The 19024-nt window shown below is 40.4% G+C and overlaps 1 protein-coding gene across 7 annotated transcripts in view; it reads left to right on the forward strand.

Annotated features, from left to right (window-relative positions):
• BEND5 (BEN domain containing 5) overlaps window positions 1–19024 on the forward strand; it is a 924018-nt gene that overhangs the window by 829860 nt on the left and 75134 nt on the right. For all 7 annotated transcript variants that reach the window (XM_068689841.1, XM_068689840.1, XM_068689843.1 and 4 more), the window contains one exon: window positions 6101–6263. In XM_068689841.1, the coding sequence (XP_068545942.1) occupies window positions 6101–6263 (163 nt within the window). The remainder of the gene's footprint in view (window positions 1–6100; window positions 6264–19024) is intronic.

Below are 19024 nucleotides of genomic sequence, written 5' to 3' on the forward strand. Positions count from 1 at the left end.
TGTTTTTTTTTGTTGTTGTTTTTTATTTTTTTGGTTTGTTTTGATTTAAGGAAGGGATCATTTAAAATGTGAAATAAAGCTTATTTCCCAAATGGAAATGGCATAAGGTGACCCAGCATATTTTTAATTATATGTTGTAATATGAAACCATTCTATAATTATGAATCCTCTTCATTTTTATGTCGCTGCTCTTCTCCAGGGAGGATTTCTAACAAGATTCTCTGATTTTGTGAGAGTACAATTGAAAATGCTACATTCCTTTGTAAAACAGTTCCTGGACTTACCTCAGCTATCTACACAGGCATATGGGAAAGATGTCTTTATTCTGAGTATGCAGATACTCTGTTTGTAAAGACAAATGATCTTGTGGGAAACATTTGCATGCACACTAGAGCTTAGGTTTTTGAAACCATATGCAGTTTGCTACTTCCTTCCATGGGCACATAAGCAATCAATAGTTTTGCAGTAGATGTGAACAGCTGGTAAAATGTATCTGTTGGATTACAGGAACCCCCTAGACCTTGTTAAATCAGAAACTCATCTTTCTCAATCTGTCATAGCCTGTGACCAGATTTCAGGCTGGTTGATGATTTCTCCCCTAATTCATTTCTGAGTTATCTGTACCTTGTAGTTTCCTTTCTTGCTGGGTTAGAGAAACACCTAAAGATTGATTGTAAATGATGTGCAGTCTATAGCCTGGTTCCCATGCTGGGAGCCTGGTAAGGCCTGACTTGCTCTGTGGTTATCCCTTGATCCTTTTTCTTCCTAATGTGTTTGGTAATTTCAGAAGACAAAGATTCATTCCCCAATAACTCTTGTATAAGGGTGCAATGGCTTTTGTACCATGTCCTTTTCTCTTGCCATCAGTGAAAGGTAGAACTGATGCTCCCATCCATCACAAGCTGGACGCTGAGCCTGACTGATATTTCAGCCTTTTTGGGCATCTCATCTTTTACAGAAGAGTGGGACCAGATTTACTGGATTTTGCCTTTTATTTTTCCTCTTATGTAACCTGAGGCTTCCTCATGATGTTGCAGGACAAGTGCACTGTGAATGCATATATATATATATGATGTGAATGCATATATATATATGATGGGATCACCTCCTCAGTGTGTGTATATATATATATATATATGTGTGTGTGTGTATATGTATACATATATATATACATATGTATATATATGTATATATACATATATAATGTGTATATATACTGTGTATATATATATGTATATGTATATATATGTATATATATGTATATGTGTATATAATATATAATATATATATTATATATGTATATATATATGTATACATATACACATATATATATATATATATATATACACACTGAGGAGGTGATCCCATCATTGCAAGCCTCCACGAAGCAGAAACCTCTCAGCACCCAAGTCCATCAGGAAGCCTAAGGAAGAAGGTCTTGGGCAAGTTCAGTCAGATATAGAGCTGTGCTGTTTTCCTTTTTGTATTTGGAGCCCCTCTTCTGACTTTGATACAGACAAGCAGAAGCAATCAGTAAACTGCCTGCCCTTACTTGGAATATGGACTGTTCAGGGCATTCATTCCATAGCTTTTAGCAGGACGGCGGAGCAGTGCCAAGGAACCAGGAGTATCCCTCAGCCATATGGAAGCTGCCTGAGCTGTTGAACCTGTGATCTAGGGGGCTGAATTCTCTAAGGAGAGTCACTGCATGGTCAAGTGTCCTCAACAGCCAAGAGACAAGGCTGCCCTGGAGACAGGGGTTCTGGCACATTGAAAGGTCTGACCAAGGGCCAAGATTATTTTTTTTCTTCTTCTTTGAGACTACTCCAAAAAGAACTTGCACACTGTTTTTTTTTTCATATTTTCTTCCCACCCATCTCTTTACTACAATACCTGAATAAGGTCCAATTGGTTTATGAATTTCTCTATGCTGTCTGGAGGATCCTTGTAATTCCCCATGGGAAAATCAGTCATACAGAAGGCGTTCAGCAGAGCACGGGGAGGAGGGATGAAATCTGGTAAGGATGCCTGGGAAATCTGCCACAAATGCCTGAGATGTAGAGAGAGGATCAGAAAACCTTGAGGCTCCCAAGTGAGTGTGAGGTTCCAGGTGTAGTTTTCTGATGTGTTTCTTCCCAGCAGAAAGTGGGGGAATCCTTCACCTTTCCTCATCTTACTCTTTCAGCACTGGATTCTTGTTGCTTGACACCTCCTAACCCTGAGGATAGATAATTTGTTCATTGAATTTTCTCACGCAAGCTGGGAAGCAGAGTCCTTCTGTCAGCTTTAATATATATGTGTGTTTTAATAATGAATTACTGTTGATTTTATACAAATATCTCTAATTAAGAACTTCAAAATCTTTGATGTTTTTTTCCCCCTGCTTCCCTCCCATACCCACCCCCATCCCACCCTCCACAACCCCCTTCTCGATTTTGTACTTTTTGCTGCTGCTGCTGTTGACACTCCCATGCAATTCAGCCTTGGAGAAATAAATATTTGTTTAGCTGTTCTCCTGCTGTGACTGCTCAGTGCATTTGCTTAATGATGACTTGAGTTCAGCTTTGCAAGGGTTTTAGAGCAACAGATTCAGAGAGAACAACAGACTCATTTGTGGACAACCTGACCCGTGTTCTTTCCACCTTTTGCACAGAGTAGAGTTTGATTAAATAAATGTGAATGCAAAAGGCTCCTTCTTTGCCATGGGTTTTCATAGTCTTTGTTTCAGCATTATCAGTTTTGCCAAGATCAGTTCTGGTAAGCAATCAATAGTCTGTGTGTTTATTTTTCCATCCTATTTTTCTTGAGTTGAGACAGTGAGTAAAAGGTTGAACTCAAGCAAGTACCTGCAGTCCTTCCTTGCCACTACTTGAATTGTTTTGAATCTGGAATTTTCTTCTTTTCATCTGAAATACAAAATCATGTTCTGGCTTGTAACATTTATTCTAGAGCCAAGCCCAAGCTGCTGTTTCCAAACTTGCATGTGTTCATATTTGAAAGGTTTACGTTATATTTTCTCTCCCTCAGAGATCTTTCTTCTTAGTGAAGATATCAAGTTGATCTGTGCCATCAGACTTTTTGTTGTTATTTTGTTTTGTTTGCAATATGGGGACAAAGTTAACATTCAGACTCTACATTTGTGCATCTAAGTGAAGCCCCAGCCCTGGAAGTGTAGCACTACCCGGTAAAGAAATGAACAGATAATTTTATTAATGGTGTGGCCACCATTTGAAGGTTTTTTTTGTTTGTTTGTTTTTGTTTTTTTTTTCTTTGCACAGGTGAAACTGGAACTTATTTTATCAAAAAAAAAAAAAGAGAGAGAGAGAAAATGAAATAAAATTACAACATAAAATAGCATTATAAAATGCTACTTCCAAACTCTGGAAAGATCTAAATTTTGTTTTCTTTTTTGGCCATTTAAAAATCCTTCTTCGAATTATTTACTTATGCTTCACTTCTGAAATATGTCAAGTATAATTTTGCCAATAACTAGATCCAACTTCTGAGCTATTTTCTGCCAGAAAGCAAAAATCACTTCAGTGAAGTAATACATCAGATCTCTCTTCATCTATTTCCAGCTGATGAGGTTTCAGCTTATAGCAGAGATTGTTTTTTATTAGGCCCTGAGTACATGACCTGGCACTTGTGCAGCTGAGTTTCATCTGCGTACTATCACTCCAGTTTTCAAAGTTATCCCACTGCTTTTTTTTGTATGATACTCAGAGCCTCCTCCATAATGATGATTCATTCCACATTGTGTCATCAGCAAATTTTGTTGGCATGGTCCTCCTTTACTGTGCCAAGGACTGTGATGAAAATATTATGTAAGATTTATATCAAGAATAATCTCTGAGGAATTCAACTAGTAACCTTTCTCGAGCCTGATTGAAATCATGGGAAATACAGATATAAAAAGGAGCTCGTGTCCAAACTGTATCCCAAAGATAGATGGACAGATACCTGACAGATACTTGTCCAATTTGTTCTTAAACGTAGTTGATGAGATTCCATAATCTTCGTAGACGTTCTATGTCAATCAGTACCTGAGTTTCCTAACTATGGGAGCATTTCTGTCCCCAATGTCTGCCCTGAATCACTTCTCTAACATTTCTCTAGTTTTTTTCCTGTGCTGAGCAGTGCCATGTTCTGACACGTTGTCTTCTTCTTTGAGCTGGCTTCGTACATGCTTCGTACACCCATATTCACCAGCTGATGCTTTTGTGCATTAAATGTTCCACATTCATTTGAACATGAAGCACAGTCCACTGAAATCAGTGTGTACCTCCAAGAGTATGATCATCTTCCTTTCTGTTTCTGATCTTAAGTGAAGGCAGAGCTTTCCTCAGTTCCAGAGTCTTGGTAGTCTTTTGAAAACTTTGCAGGTATTCAGAGAACTTTCCCTCTTCCAAACCTCCTTGAGTATTTCATTCCATAGAACAAATTAGCAATTAATTTCCCCATCAGTTCTTAAGAGCGCTTTATCTCCCTGTCCAGGTATTCAGAGCATCCTCAAGTTTCCTGACATGCAATTTGAAGAAAATTATATGATAAGTATATAGCAGAATACATTCTGTGTACTTTTTACCACAAAGCTAAATATTATGTTACCACAAAGACGACGTCACATTTAGAAAGCTCTATATATAATGCTAATAAGAAACCCAATTCCATCTTACTCTAATTAACCTGGAAAGGCTTCCTTTTTATAACATGAGAGCCTTGAAAACATTCTGAATGCTAATAAACCCACAGGTATTTCCTTTCTTTGTCTTCTGGTATACACTATTCATCAAGAATTGTTGCTTATTTCAGTGTTAGCATGACTCTCTCAGTCCACAGGATTTTAACATTTTGAATGATTGCATCTCTTCTATTTATTTATTTATCTTATTTAAAAGAAAAAAAAAAAAAAAAAGAGTCGTATCCCCTGGTTTTGATAAGATTTGATACATACTAACATTGTGTTAGTAAAAGAAGATGCCAGGTTCAATAGGAGGACCCCCTGGATAGCTCAGATAATTCACCGTGGGCACAATGACTGAACCATAAGCTATATGTTAAGGGTTCTTTATGTTTCTCTGGCAATGTGAAAGTCTCAGTGCAGAAGATACTAAGACTTTCTACACAGTCAAACCAAGTTGGATCTGCTAATGCTTCTTTTTTTTCTCCTCTCTCTAATGGTCATTAGGTTGTGCTAAGCCCAGACTGACTCAGTTTAATGGTTATTAGGTTTTTGATAGGGTCTGGTAGCCAAAATGAAATCAGATTCCATTTTTCTGTTTAGTCGGTAGAAATAGGCTCTAAGACTTAAATCAACCTGATGATCTCCCCTTGAGTGTCAAGATGTCATGCCTTCAAAGGAGAGCTAAAGCTCATTTATGGAAATACTTGGAATCCTTCCCTCCACCCCTCAAATGAATAGCCATAAAGCTGTATGGTTCTTAAAGCCAGATCTTCAGTAATAGCACAAAATACTGTCCTTTGTACTGTGCTGCTAATGCTGTTAAATAGTGTAGTATATTTTTCCACCCAGAGAGCAACATCCAGTTAACATTCTAAGCTAGTGAAGTGGAAATTTGTGTGACCTAATTTAAGAATTAATCAAATATCTTAGGTAAAAAAGTTTCACTAAAATGTAAATACTATTGTATTTCTACTTTGCTTAAAGAGTCTAGGATAAGGAGTTGGGGGGAATGCTTATGGTATAGGAGAATGCAGCAGAGAGAAGGAACTAAATATTCAAATAATGATCCATCATAACTTCTGAGATGGAGGGTCTGGAGAGTTCCCTTTTGGCTCGTGTATACAACAGGCTTTCTTTAAGTATTATCCAAAAGGGAAGGAGAAAAGCTAATGTGACTTGTGAACTGAGATTAATTTTGTGAAAGTTTTCAAGATGTTATTTATAGCCTATACACCACAATTGTATTTCCATTAATGGTCTCTCCAGGCCACCATTGAAAAATATCACGGTCTCAAATAACATAATTGGGATTTGGCAATGCGAACTTTGCTGTTTTCTGTTTTAACAGACTCCTTCCCACCCCTTCCCTTGTTCCACTCATGAACTCTTCATGTCTTTGTGTTCTTTCCTCTGCAGTCCAGTACATCCTTCAACCGAGATGCTGTGAAAGCAGGGACAGGCAGGCGTTTTCTTGGTGGGCTGTTAAATGATACGTCCTACTGCTACACCCTGGAAGTCTCATTCTACAGCTACATCGTGGCTGGAACTACAACTGCTGTCCCCTACACAGAAGAAGCATGTATCCTTTTGAAATCCTGCCTCCTCTTGCAGCGCACGTGAACTGAGCACTTAAGGTAAATACTTCTATCTCAATAAGAGTTTGCTGAGATAGGAACACACAAGTAGAAATGTGAGTCTGCTCCTGATGCTTTAATTTCCCTCATATTGATTCTCCATACTGTGGAAATTCAAGAAGAGAAAGGCATATTAGATCAAATAAGCTATTTCCCTCTTGTAGGAGATTGTCTCACACACTTATTACAGAAACTAGTCCTGGAGAGCCTCTGATCCATTCCCTTCCACAGTCTTCCATTTCTTTCTTCATTTCTCCCCTTATTCTCTCATTATACCTGTGTTTGTATCATTGTTTTAATAGCAGGTTGAAAGTACATCTTTGGTGCTGAGTTAAAATATCTTCTCTGCCTTTGAACTGCAGCCAAAAGGCTCTAAAGGGTCCATTAGGCTCTGCAGCTGCCTCAGGGCCAGATCTTTAATACTGGTTGACAAAGAAATGGAAAGCAAGCTCTACAAATAAAACTGACAGAGTTGTTCGCATTTTTGAGGACTCGTGTACATGCAATGTCTCATTGCTCAGAAAACACGTATCCATCTGGCTATCTCAGTGTATCAACAATTTGTAGAATTCTGGTCTAATGATCTGTTTTTATGTTTTTCTTTTACTTTTTGTCATTGTGCTTAATCAAATAACTGGCACCCACACCTTAAGCTTGGGCGTGTTGTTTCATTTTGTCATTCTATCTTGGTAGCTTTTGAAGTTTCCACAGGTTTAGAAATATTGCAGAGGGAGGAAGATTAGCTGTGATTGCCTATTTACCTCTCCACTGCATTTTGGAAGTAGGGGAAGGTTTACAGCTTTAGGGTAGCGAGGGAAAATTTTTCATATGACACATAATTCTTCACTATCTGTGTATGTATGCACATGGTGGGAGAACCGGGGAGAAAGGAAAAAATTCTTAATCATTTGGGTGTGTTTTTTTTTTTTTTTTGGTTTAGTTTCTCTTAAAGCAAAATTTGGAGGAAGAAGGGGACTGAATATATCAAGGTGATTTAGAACACTTTATCATTTGAAATACAAGCTCCTTTTTGCCCAGTAAGGTTAAATATCTCCAAGGAATAACTTGCACAGCACACGTATATACTGCATCTTGCCACTGAGAATAAAATGTTCATGTTGTTAGGTTTGGGTACTTATTTTCTTATGTTGGTATTTTGGCCTTTTAAGAACATGTGCCTTAGTTTCACTTTTAATTTTCCTCCTCACTTAGTACTCATTGTACTGACAACTGCTTATTTATCAGCCTTATTTATCAAAAGCAGTTTTAGCAGTGAGGAGTGGGAAGAGTCCCAACACAAATGAGATCATGATTCCCTTGGATACATTTTTCTTGATGACTTGTAGGTCATGCTGGCTTAGTTTCTTTTTCCATGAAGGTTTTTTTATTGTGCTTCACATTACAGAGGTTTTGGGTGTGGGGTCTAGTGTCTCTACCCATTTGCTTGGTTTGTCTTCTTCAGACAGCTGCATTATTCTCAGCTCGCTCATTGTACCTGTCAGCAGCAAGCAGGCTCCAGTTCACAGATAACCTTCTTGTTGGTGAGGTGTGGCAAACTCAGGTATTGACTTGATTTCCACAGTCCCAGATTTACCTAGCTGAGTGAAAAAGGAGAAAAGGCTGGTTTTGACCAGACTGGCAGAGAGCAAGGAAGACTGCCCATGTAGTATGCACTGCTGGCATTTTGCCTTGGGTAGGTTTTATTATTTCCTTTTCAAAAGGATTCAGGAGGGTTGCTTATGACAGCTCTTCCTCATGTGTGCAGTTTCCTAGTTAGAGAAAGAAATGGAGCTGCTTGAGGCAGTCTCTGGGCTGGTCTGCTCTAACACAGGAGCGGCTGGATTTATGCTCACTGTATCCTGGCAAGGGAGAAGTTTCATCTCACAGAAGTGCCTGTGACCAAAAGTAAAACAACTGCAGAATGTTCCCATTTAGCTTGAACAGTTCTTCCAACTATTTGCAAGTCAGTGATTAATTAATGCTCAGATTTTTTAATGGACCTGAACCAAAGACACAGGCAGTCAGCTCACATTGGCCTCCAAGGACAGGCGTGCTTCTATTAACTATCTAGCTACATGCAGACAGCAAGTCAAGCAAATAAATGAAGAAAATACAGTGAGCCCAAATACCGTGAACTGATAGGGAAAGTTTGCAGGAAATCTGCCTTCAAAGCCTTATTTCTTAGGAGTTTGTTGTTGTTGTTGTTGCTTTGTTTTTTGTTTTGTTTTGTTTTACTTTCTTAGGACAAACATCCCACCGTGATGCTATTAGGTTATAGAGTTGTTTTATTGTTGTTTTATTTCGTTTTTGAATAGAAACTGGATCAGGGTGGCTGAAATTGTTCAAAGCTTACAGTGTTAGATGACAAAGTACAAATTGAGACTAAGCTTCCAATTTGGAGAATGGACAGAATTTATGCAACCCACAGTCTTGAGCAGAGCCTATAGAGGACACCATACCCCATATTCAGAAACGAGCTATACTAGCTCATGTAGAGATCAAAACAACTGATAATCTCCAGATTCTCCAAAGGTATTTATTTAGCCCAACATTTTTCTAGAGTTGCCTGGTAGAAATAAAGCCATCTGACAGGTGAGAAAACTGAACAAACTGTGAATAGTCTTCTGTTTGCACTGGTGGCATGCAATTCTACCTGTCAGCCTCTTTCATTTACAGCATTCATGGCAAATAAGATCACAGTACCACCCCCTTTCATGCCATTGTACAAGGGTATGAATTTTTTTTTTTTACTCTCTTCATGTTCCTTAGGGTTTAGGTGCTAACACCACAGTCTGTACAAGCCTTTATGTGAGCCTGTATTAGATATGTTTCTGCACTGGATAAGATTATGCATTTTGTTCAGACTTGCATGACTGAAACATACTTAGCAATTGTTGAGATAAATGGGTACCTTACGTATGTGAAAATGGGAGATGAACTTTCAGCATAATAGTGTTACTTAAATTCTGACATTGTCAGTGTGGGCAGTAACTTTTTTTTTTTTCAACAAGAAAAGAAGAAAATTAAAAATAGCAAGGGAAGGTATCATTAAAAGTGAAAATCTTTTCCCAGTTTCTCCAGTTAGTATGACTGAATATATTCTCCAAAATTAATACCTCAAAGATTGAGCATTCAGAGGATTACATCTAGATTGTTCTGTTAAAAACAAACAAACAAACAAACAAGCACAGAATTTACTTTAAATGAAATCTGGGAGTGAAGGAACTTCCATCACTCTGTGCAGAGTGTGTATGCTTGGGGATCCCAGCATCCTGTGGGGTGATGGATTTCTGTTCTCTTCCAAAATAAAGACAGCTAACATGGTTGTATGAATGTCTCGGGCCTTTATTAGCCCGATGTAGGTGATGGTTATTGCTGGAGTGCCTCTTGTGCTTTGCAGGATGGAAATGCTGCATCAGGTGTAACTTCCTGAATGTCCTGTTACACATTCTTTAAGAGGTATGTGTGTGCTTGGTAGGTCTGTGTCTAACTGATAGGTACCCTACGATAACATGTGCTGTAGATAACAGTGAATGGACTTTGTTTCGAAGGCATAATAAAAAAATTGTGGGCTTGTTGGAAGTAAGTGGACAGAGAAATGTTTAAAACCCTTCTCACACATGCACATGTTTGATGGCAACTGATTAAAAGGTGGCATAGCAACAGTTTGCTCAGCATCAGGTAATGAAGCTTTAAAATGAGCTGATACGCTTCCATAAAATACCATGTTTTACTAGGCACTTACTGGGCTTATGACACAAAGCATGTAAACTGTCCACAGCACTCGCCACCAGCAGCTCAGCTGCTGAGCTGTCTGGATACACACCAGCCTCAGAGCTGGGCAAGGAGCAAAGGATAAAAGAGGGGGAGGAAGGATGAAACCCCAGCTGCAGGACTCAGCGCTGCTCTGATAGCACACCCAGAATTGCTTTTTCACTGTAGCTGCTGAGCAGCAGCCATCACAGCCTGACCTGAGAGTGGCAAGTAAAGGAGCCTCATATCAACAGTTTTCAAATCTATTGGGTTCATTTTTTTAGAGTGTTTGAGTAGGATCCCTGCTGCACAGCAGGCAGCCCATAAGAGAGCATAAAGGGTTTTGCTCCTCCAAAGCCTTGCCACAAGGTGGAAGATAGAAATGATGGAGATGAGGCAAGGATTGGTATGATTGTAGCCCAGTAGCTGTAGAGAGAATAATCATCAAGATAGGTGGGCAACAGAACTAGCAATGTGTCCTCAGCTGTGGTGTGTTTTAATCTTAATGGTTTCTCTCAGGTGGGGGAGGCCCCCACCCAAAGACAGGCCTTTAATCATCTATGTATATGGATTTACTTGTTGAAGTCACTTCTGAGTGGAGCAGGAGATGGGGTGTCTGATGGAATGATTCTCCTTTGTACGGCTAAGTGCATCAATTTACTTCTTTGATTCAAAGCCCTCAATATATAGAATGAATTTAATGATACTTCTTTTGGAAAAAAAAAAAAAGAAAAAAAAAACACTTTGGAAGTAATGGGTGAAGAACACAGAAGTAAGATATATTCCTACTATTCTCCCAAGGTAAGTCTTTTCACATCACAAACAGCTGAGAAATGAGTTTGATACTTTAACACTATAGCTGAACCAACTTACAGTGATATGATTTGGTATTTTCCATTTCACTGTATGTGTTGAACCGGAAGCTTTGCATCCATTAAACAAGGCACAGTTGCACTGCTAAACTCTCTGCCGTGTTTATGGACATAAAAGATGTCTTTATGTGGCTACAGCTTGCATGCATACTGGTACATGCAGAATGAAAGCTTAGATCGACTGGAGTCTCTTCAGGCACCTAGCAGGTACTTGAATCTTGGACTGTCAGCACAGTTGAGACCACCAGGTTGCTCTTATTCTTAACTTTTAAGCCTGCTGCTTGACCACAGAGGATTTGAGAACTTAAATCCGCTGGAGGAAGCAGTCATTTGCTTATACCCAGATTCCTCTTTGAGTACTTGGATCTCAGTAGATGCTTGTCCTGGGGAAAAGAAATCTGTATGCAAACTGCAATTATAGTTAAGGCATCTATAACTTTTAGAGCTTCATGGATCTGCCAGTCCTCTAGGGCAATGTACTTGGCTATTTGGGCTTTTTTACATTTCTGTTTTTAGAAACTGCCTGCCCTGATCCTCCTTGCCGTGTTAAGAGAAGATCCTCACAAGCCAGATTATAGCCCTTGCAGGTTTGCTCCCACCCAATAAAGGCAACATTACTAGCAAAAGCCAATGAGGTATGAAAGGCTGTGCTGATAAAGCTGAGGGAGCTCTGCAGAGGTTACCCAGTGTGCTTTATGTTTGAACTTGAGTTAGAGCTTGTTGCCAAGATGATTTCCAAGTCAGTCAGGCATATACTCAGCAAAAGACCTCCAGAGGTCTACTTCTTCATCCTTCTTCTGTTAAGCTCCTAGAAACAGGCTCCTTTCTGTGTGTTGGAAAAAGTGGCATTAATCCTGATTCTGCAGAGATTTCCCTAAGAGTGACCTCCTTGCACATCATCTCTCCACTATTTGGTTCTTTCTCAATACCATGTTTTGGGCTGTCTTTGAGGAAAGAAAACAAAATCCTCTTTCAAATCCCCAGTCTGTGTGAAAGAGTGTCAAGGTTTACAGCCACAATTTCAAATGCTCTTAATATTACTGGAAGCATAGAGTTAAATTATAGAGTTGTAAAGTTACTTTATAGTGATAATGCTGTCAAGCATCAATATCTCTGCCCCAGGGCACCATGGAAACTCAGTTAATGATATAAGAAGCTGATATTTTTCAGGGTTGCAGCTGTTGGCTCATACCCAGAAAGAATCTGCGTGTTTGTTCATATCAGATATATACAGGGGGACCTGCTCACAGAAAATTAAGAAACAGAAAAAGTCTGTTTAACGAAGTGCAGTGGAATGAAAGTCGAAAGTAGGGTATGGTGTTCCCATACACATACCTTGTTCCCCCACAGAGTTCAATATACTGGACAGTGCTGTAGAGAGATACTTAATTTTGCTGTAAGGGAGGGAGTTGGGGGGAGGGAGTGTGTATTTGTATGTAGATTTGTTTATCTAGTTGCCTGTAGCATTGACTGCATCAATCTATGCAGACACTGTCTGGGAGTATCAGTAAAGAAATGGAAATTAAGGCAAGTGACTAGAGTCAAGTTAGGAATATCTATAATTTTTGTAATGGATTTCTTAGTGTGTGCATCCCAAAGTGCTTTGATAGCCTCAGATGAAAGATGCTATAAAAGTGCAAAGTGCTATTATAAAGGTGAGTTTTTTTCTTTTAAAGAAAGGGTTTATTTATTTATTTCTGAAATGCAGAATATCACTCTTGGAAGGTATCTTCAAAGCATTTCCTGGGGATTTAACTATATGATTCCCATTACCTTTTGGCTGGGAGCCAGGTATCAAACACCATGTACGTGGGGAAATGGTCTTTCAGTTAACAGCTGCATTCAGAGTGGTCATGAGTAACTGGGTCATTTCTCTGCGTGCCCAGGTGCTTTGCACACCTCCTGTTCTGTAAGCATTCACGTGGCTTTCTGTGGGGAAGGAGGGCAAGCAGGTCAGACTCACAGGCCTGTTTTATATCCAAGTGAAAGGAAGTGTACAAACTGAGGACCTAGTCTGGATGAAGCATCAGATGTGCTGTGAGCCCACCTGTCCTGTCAGGCACAAGTCAGGCTGAGCAGCAGGTGGGCACTGGGCTTTGCTCTAGAGCTGTGGTGTCTCCAGATGCTGTGTGTCATGAAGGAGGGAACCCATAAGGGTGTGGTTTATTTTCCTTCCTCTTGTGTGCACAGGTTGCTTTCCTGAGGATGGTAAGGTGCAGGGAAAAGAAGAGATGATTGGTGTGAGACCAGAATATAAGCAGGCTGCGTACAGAAATGGACTAGAAGCTCAGAAATACTCTCAAGTCAGTTTTAGCCATAAATACAGGAGCTTAGCTTCTTTGAAGAGCAAGTGCAGGAAGATTTCAGAAGCTGTGAGCCTGGGCTAGGGAATTTGCACAGGGTGACTTGAGAGCTCTCAATATTTACAGCCCTATTTGGGAGTAGGGACCCTGTGGACAGTTGGAGCATAGTGTCTTACAGAGGCACATGTGCAAATATCGTCCCTGCCTTCTGCCAGCTGTCTTCGATTCAGTGCTGGTGGAGAATGTGCTCTTTGGCCCAGGTAGGGCTATATCCAGTGACAGGAGAAGACCGCTACCTATAAGCCAGCCAAGATGAAGAAGCCCAGCTCCAAAAATGATCTTATATCCAATTCAGCCTTTGGGGTTTCAGCTCAGAGACTGTATGTTAACTGGTACTAGACTGTCACTAAGGCTTTACTGATCGAAATCCCCATCACTGCTTTCCATTCAAGCTATCAGTGGCTTGTGGTTGCTGTAAGGCCAGCTTAGTCAGTGGACTGTAAACACAAAGCTTTGTAATTCAAAATGTTCTTGTTGGTGGTATAAAAATTCATTTGACTGTTAATAATAAACATCGTTACATTTGTCCATTAGTATTTCTTTTACACATAGGAGAAAATAACTTTGACCAAGCTAAAGTGATGCTTTCACTGAATGGCTGGAAGGTGAAGTTGATTTACATGATTGATTGCAGGGTTGTGGCTAATATATGTAAGGGGGAAAGCTCCCTCCATGTGCAGCTATCCCTTTTGCACCCGATTCTCAAGGTCTTGAACACTTTTCAACTGGCTTTTCCGTAAACTTGTGTTTTTTTCTTTGTCTTATAAGCAACTTAGACAAAACTAAGCATATGGAACTGATAGCAAGGCTCTTGGGTGCTCAGAACACCATACAAATGCTATTAGACCCGTAGTTAAAATAATTCTTTGGTAAATGTTAAATTCCTATTAGTAACACTTGCTAAACTTAAGTGCAAAGGAAAGGGCAAGGCTAATCTGAAAGGCAACGGAGAGCAGGGCTTAAAAGTTATTAACAATTTGTTGGAAATGTCTGAGGGGGGTGGTTAATATGACTAAACAGTAACATCTGTGGGTTGAAGATTTAGGTTGGGAGAGGGCTTTAGCCAGTGATGTGCTTTGGAGCTTTCCCAAATGTCAATGGGAACAAAGAGAAAAAAGCTATTCAGGATGAAGCGCTTTTCAAAAAGCAATAAACAGAAAAATTGCAGTCGGTGTCTCTTTGATAGGTCTTTGCCTGCTATTCTGCTAGCCTGTACTGGTGTTTGTGTGTCTCTGTGTTTGTCATATTTCCCTTTTTCTGCCTCTTCGCTTTTGGCTGGGTCTTCTCCTCTGTACCTGGCCATTTTGTGTCCGTATCCTCACCATCTTGTTTGTGGCTTTAGGTCATTATCCCTACCCCTTGCATGTGTCCTCCATGACTTTTTGTCACCTCATTGGATTTTTTGCAGATGGTGCTTCATTGTTCAGGCACGCCCAATTTCTGCTTTTTGCCCACTGTGTGCTTTCTTTCAGCTAAACTATTCCTTCTTTTATATTTTGCCACCTGAAGGCTCAGCAGGTCTTTTTGGTGATTAAAGGGAATTCTAGGGAAGGAACAGAAGCTATTTTTTACTACTACATCTTTAGTTTCTCAGACCAATATCCCAAAAGGGCATCAGAGACATTTTTTTAGGAAACTCAGCAAAGAAATTAGTGTCTTGCTATATGTGTATCTGTCTGTCTCAGCTGCTTGACCAATTGCAACCAAATTTGACAGTGATGAAGGTCTCAGAGATATTACATTCCTACAAGTTTCATGAAAAATAGCTGGCTGAATGAGTACAGAGACCAAAATTAATCTTTCTACTAGGGACAGCTGCATCTCTATTGTTAGAAACCAGAGGAGGATAGTAGGAAAGTCGCAGGAAACAGATCCCACATCTCATCACCCTCCTGGGCCTGTCATTAATGACTAGAGACCATACTTCACTTTCCTTTTCTCTGCAAGCTTTTATTGCTAACATCTCAGAAAATCTTAAAGGATATCTCGTGGCATCCTGAAAAAGCAGATTGCATCTTCTCTATCAAGCCACTGTTGAAAGGGGTGAAAAACGTGGCAGGTACAGTCCATGGGTGAAATGAATACACATTCAAGGCAAGGCCGCTACATGCTCACCCCAAGCCAATAGCTTTTCTTGTAACCTAGAAGTGACACTTTGTCCGGGGCTCACAGCAGCAAAGTCTGAGCATGTTTCAGTCAGAAAGTAAAGATAATCTGCAGCTTTGATCTAGTGTTCAGAAAGGTCACCTTTGTGTTTCTGTAAGAGCGGGATGAGTCTGATTCTCCCATGTCTCAACTCTTAATGGAACAGCCAAATCAGCTCAGATCAAAATCAGTCCTCCGCAGTGTCTCATCTCTGATAGAGGCCAAAAGAAAAAGCCTGAGAAGGATATAATAATAGAATAAGCAAATAATAATACTTCCTCTGAATATTCTCCCAGCTTCAAGCAATTAGTGGTTTGGGATCCCACAGCTATAGATGTTGATTATGTCTGTGGTAACACTCAATGGATTTGTCTCCCATGAACCTGTATGAATTTTTAGTATACACAGCACTCCTTGCCAGGGATTTCCACAGCTTAGCAATGTCTTGTTTGTTTTAAACCTACCACCTGCATGCTTTATTTTGTGATTCCTAATTTTTACACTGGAAGTGGCATTGATCCCCATCTGCTTTCCCCACGGTGCTCATATCAGTCCTCTTTTTTTCAAGTTTGAAGTCTCCTAGCCTACGTAGTTATTCTCTGAATATTTATCTCGTACACTGTGAGTGGGAAAATATTACCAGATCAGAATCATTTCTGGAGTTGGTATATCATCTACACTTTCCTTCCAGATATACACAACTCTGTGAGTTGCTAAGCAATGGAGAATCAACTCCGATGACTCTAACAGCAGTGTATGTACTTGCTGTGCACTATGGTTACTGCTTTTGCTCAGGATAAATCCTGCCCTGGTCACACAAGCAGGTATAAGCAAGAAAATGAGAGATACAGCTTTCAGCTTCAGAGTACACACTGTAATCATCGTGTGTCCAGCTCCTCATGTGCTTAACAGTCTGTGTGTGTTCTGCTGTACTTTTCCATTTCCTACAACTTATGAGGGATTCAAAGCCCGTTAAGGTAACTGAATTTCTGTTCAGCATAGGCTGGGGTTCTGGTCATCTGGTGAGGAGAGCCTAGGAATCAACTGCTGCTGCATGGCTTGTGAAAACTGCTGTATTAAAGCAACATCCCAAATACCTTGCTTTCTGTCATTATGATTGGTGTGCATTACTCTTTCTTGGCAAACCGACTCCTGGATTACATACTCCCACAGTCGGGTTGCGTGTATGGTTCTGTCAGGCTACTTACTACTTTCTCTAAAACTAAGCAACCTTTATTAAAGCAGCAGCTGTCATCTGGTGCCACAGAAGACCAAATGACAGGTAAAAACCCATTAATCCTTTCTTCATCTCCCAGTCCCTCAGAAATCCAGTGTGTAGGTAGCTACCTGAGACCCCTTGTGTAGCAGAGCATCACGTGTACCAAAAGCTTGTGTGGGTCTGGTTTCTGCAGACATTTGGCTGGAGCAGTGTTGAAGAAGATGTACAAAGTGAGATTTCTTTCCACCATCTCAGTACATGACCAATCTCAAACTTCTTTTCAATAAATTCTTAGGCTACTCAAGCGGAATATAGGAGGTTTAATCAAGGTAGGGGATGGGAATGGCTCGGAGGATTCAGTTGTCCTCCTCAGTGCTTTCTAAAGGAGGAGCAGCTGGATTGCTAACGCAGCTACGTGGTAGAGCCAGGACGACATGGTTTGCCAGCCCAAGGGGAGAGAGTCTATAGTACTTTGGTCCCATTATTCCCGTTTTCAAGCCTTTTCATCTTTGAGTTGTTGTGGATTTATTCAAGGTCTGGTAAGTGGCTGGTTCTGTAGACAGAACATAGCTTCAAACTCCTCACCTCCTACTGCGTAGTAGCAGTAATACCTCACCTCAAGAACACCATGACTGTGTCTGTTAAGTCTCACATCCTCATATTCTTGCTTTTTTAGGATTTAAGGATTTGATACCATAAGGATTTAAGGTTGGGCCCTTCCTGGGCCAATAGAGTTATCATCCTAGTGTCCTTTCTTCCCTGCTTAATGATTCCTGTTTGCACTGCATCCCTCACATGTCTGCCAAGTAGAATTTGTTGCATTGACTTTCTTTCCAAAGCCCGCCAGGAAGGACAGCTTTCCTTCAACCAGGATGCAGAAAGGGCCTATGTCTCCAGAACCATCAATATTTTTCTTGAGATGATAAATGAACTGCCAATAAACTGAGGCAGCTGCCAGATTTATCTGAGAAACAGACCTTCAGACCCAATTTGTCCGTGCTTGGTTTATTTATGTGTCTGGAAACTTCGGAGAGGCGAACAGAGGACTAGCCACTCTGGGGGAGCCACTGAGAATTAGATGGTATAGATAGATGAAGTGGGACTTTATGGACTGATTCAGATACATTAGCTATTACTCTGTGCTAGCGTTATCTCAAACAAGAAAATGGCTTGAGATTCATCACTGGGAACACCACAGAAAAGAAACAAAAGTCTCTCAAAGCCAGACCTAACTTCTCATACTTGCTGTATCATTCAATTTGTTTTTCTCCATCTCTTCTCATCTTTCTTGCCTACAATTTTTTTTTTTTTTTTTTTTTTTTTTTTTTTTTTTTTTTTTGCATAACATCTGACATTTTTGTGTTGTTGGCACGATTTTTCTAAGGAGGTGAGACGTGGCTGATCATGCTGGGCCTGGAGGGATGGGACCCATGTATGCACTGCAACAGGTAAGGTTTGCAGGGACACCAATCTTTTATTGAACCGGCTGATACAACTGGAAAAAGCAGGCAGTACTTAGTTTTAGGGCACTATTTATCTTCTGCTGGGCAGTTTTCATGTGTGTTTCATATACATTCACCATTCACCCCAAAACTTCTGAGCCCATTTTTTGGTTCCAACCAAAATTGGTAGAGAGAGACAGAGTGCTCAGAGGTATTATATTTGGACAATTTTTCTAAAAATAGAAAGGAAAGTCTCAGCTGATGCCTGTGTTTTGGGAGGAACAGGAGTAGGGACAGGACATCGGTATTTCCACTGTTGGTGGGGCAATTTAATTTCAATGGGGGTTGTTAAGCAAGGTCAGGGAAGCAAACCCAGTGAGGATAAGCACTCAGTGTCCACTCTGAGGAGGCGATTGGAGGCCCAGCAGCCTGGTGCCCCTCTGTGCCTCCCAGTGCAGCCAGGTTGGGCGTAATGAAGTGGTTTCCCCCTCCCCACCTTGCCTGCCTGCCTGGGTCAGCACCAGGCGGCACAGCTCACGCTTGCCTGTAGTTAAAGTGCCCTCTTCTGGCACGAAACGTTTCATTTCTCAATGGCAGGCTACTGAAGAGAGGTGGGAGTTCTTTTCTGATGGTTGCTGAAATCAAGAACAAAGCAGGTTTTTGCTTCCTTGCTTCTGCTCTGTGTCCTGGGCTGCCTCGGCAGGCAATAGCGGTCAGTGAAGGAGCCTCCCTGTCGTACCAGCCTGGCTGTGTCAAAGCATCTCTGTAGGACAGCGCTATGATATGAGCTTGTTTGCATCTGAGGTCATTTAAAAAAAAAAAAAAAATCCTCCTTTTTTTTTTTTTCCTGCCTTATCTTTAGCTGATGTAGATCAGGAGCTGTGTTGATTTACACCAGCTTAGAATTTGGTA

Source organism: Anas acuta, chromosome 8, assembly GCF_963932015.1.
Source record: "Anas acuta chromosome 8, bAnaAcu1.1, whole genome shotgun sequence".
NCBI lineage: Eukaryota > Metazoa > Chordata > Aves > Anseriformes > Anatidae > Anas > Anas acuta.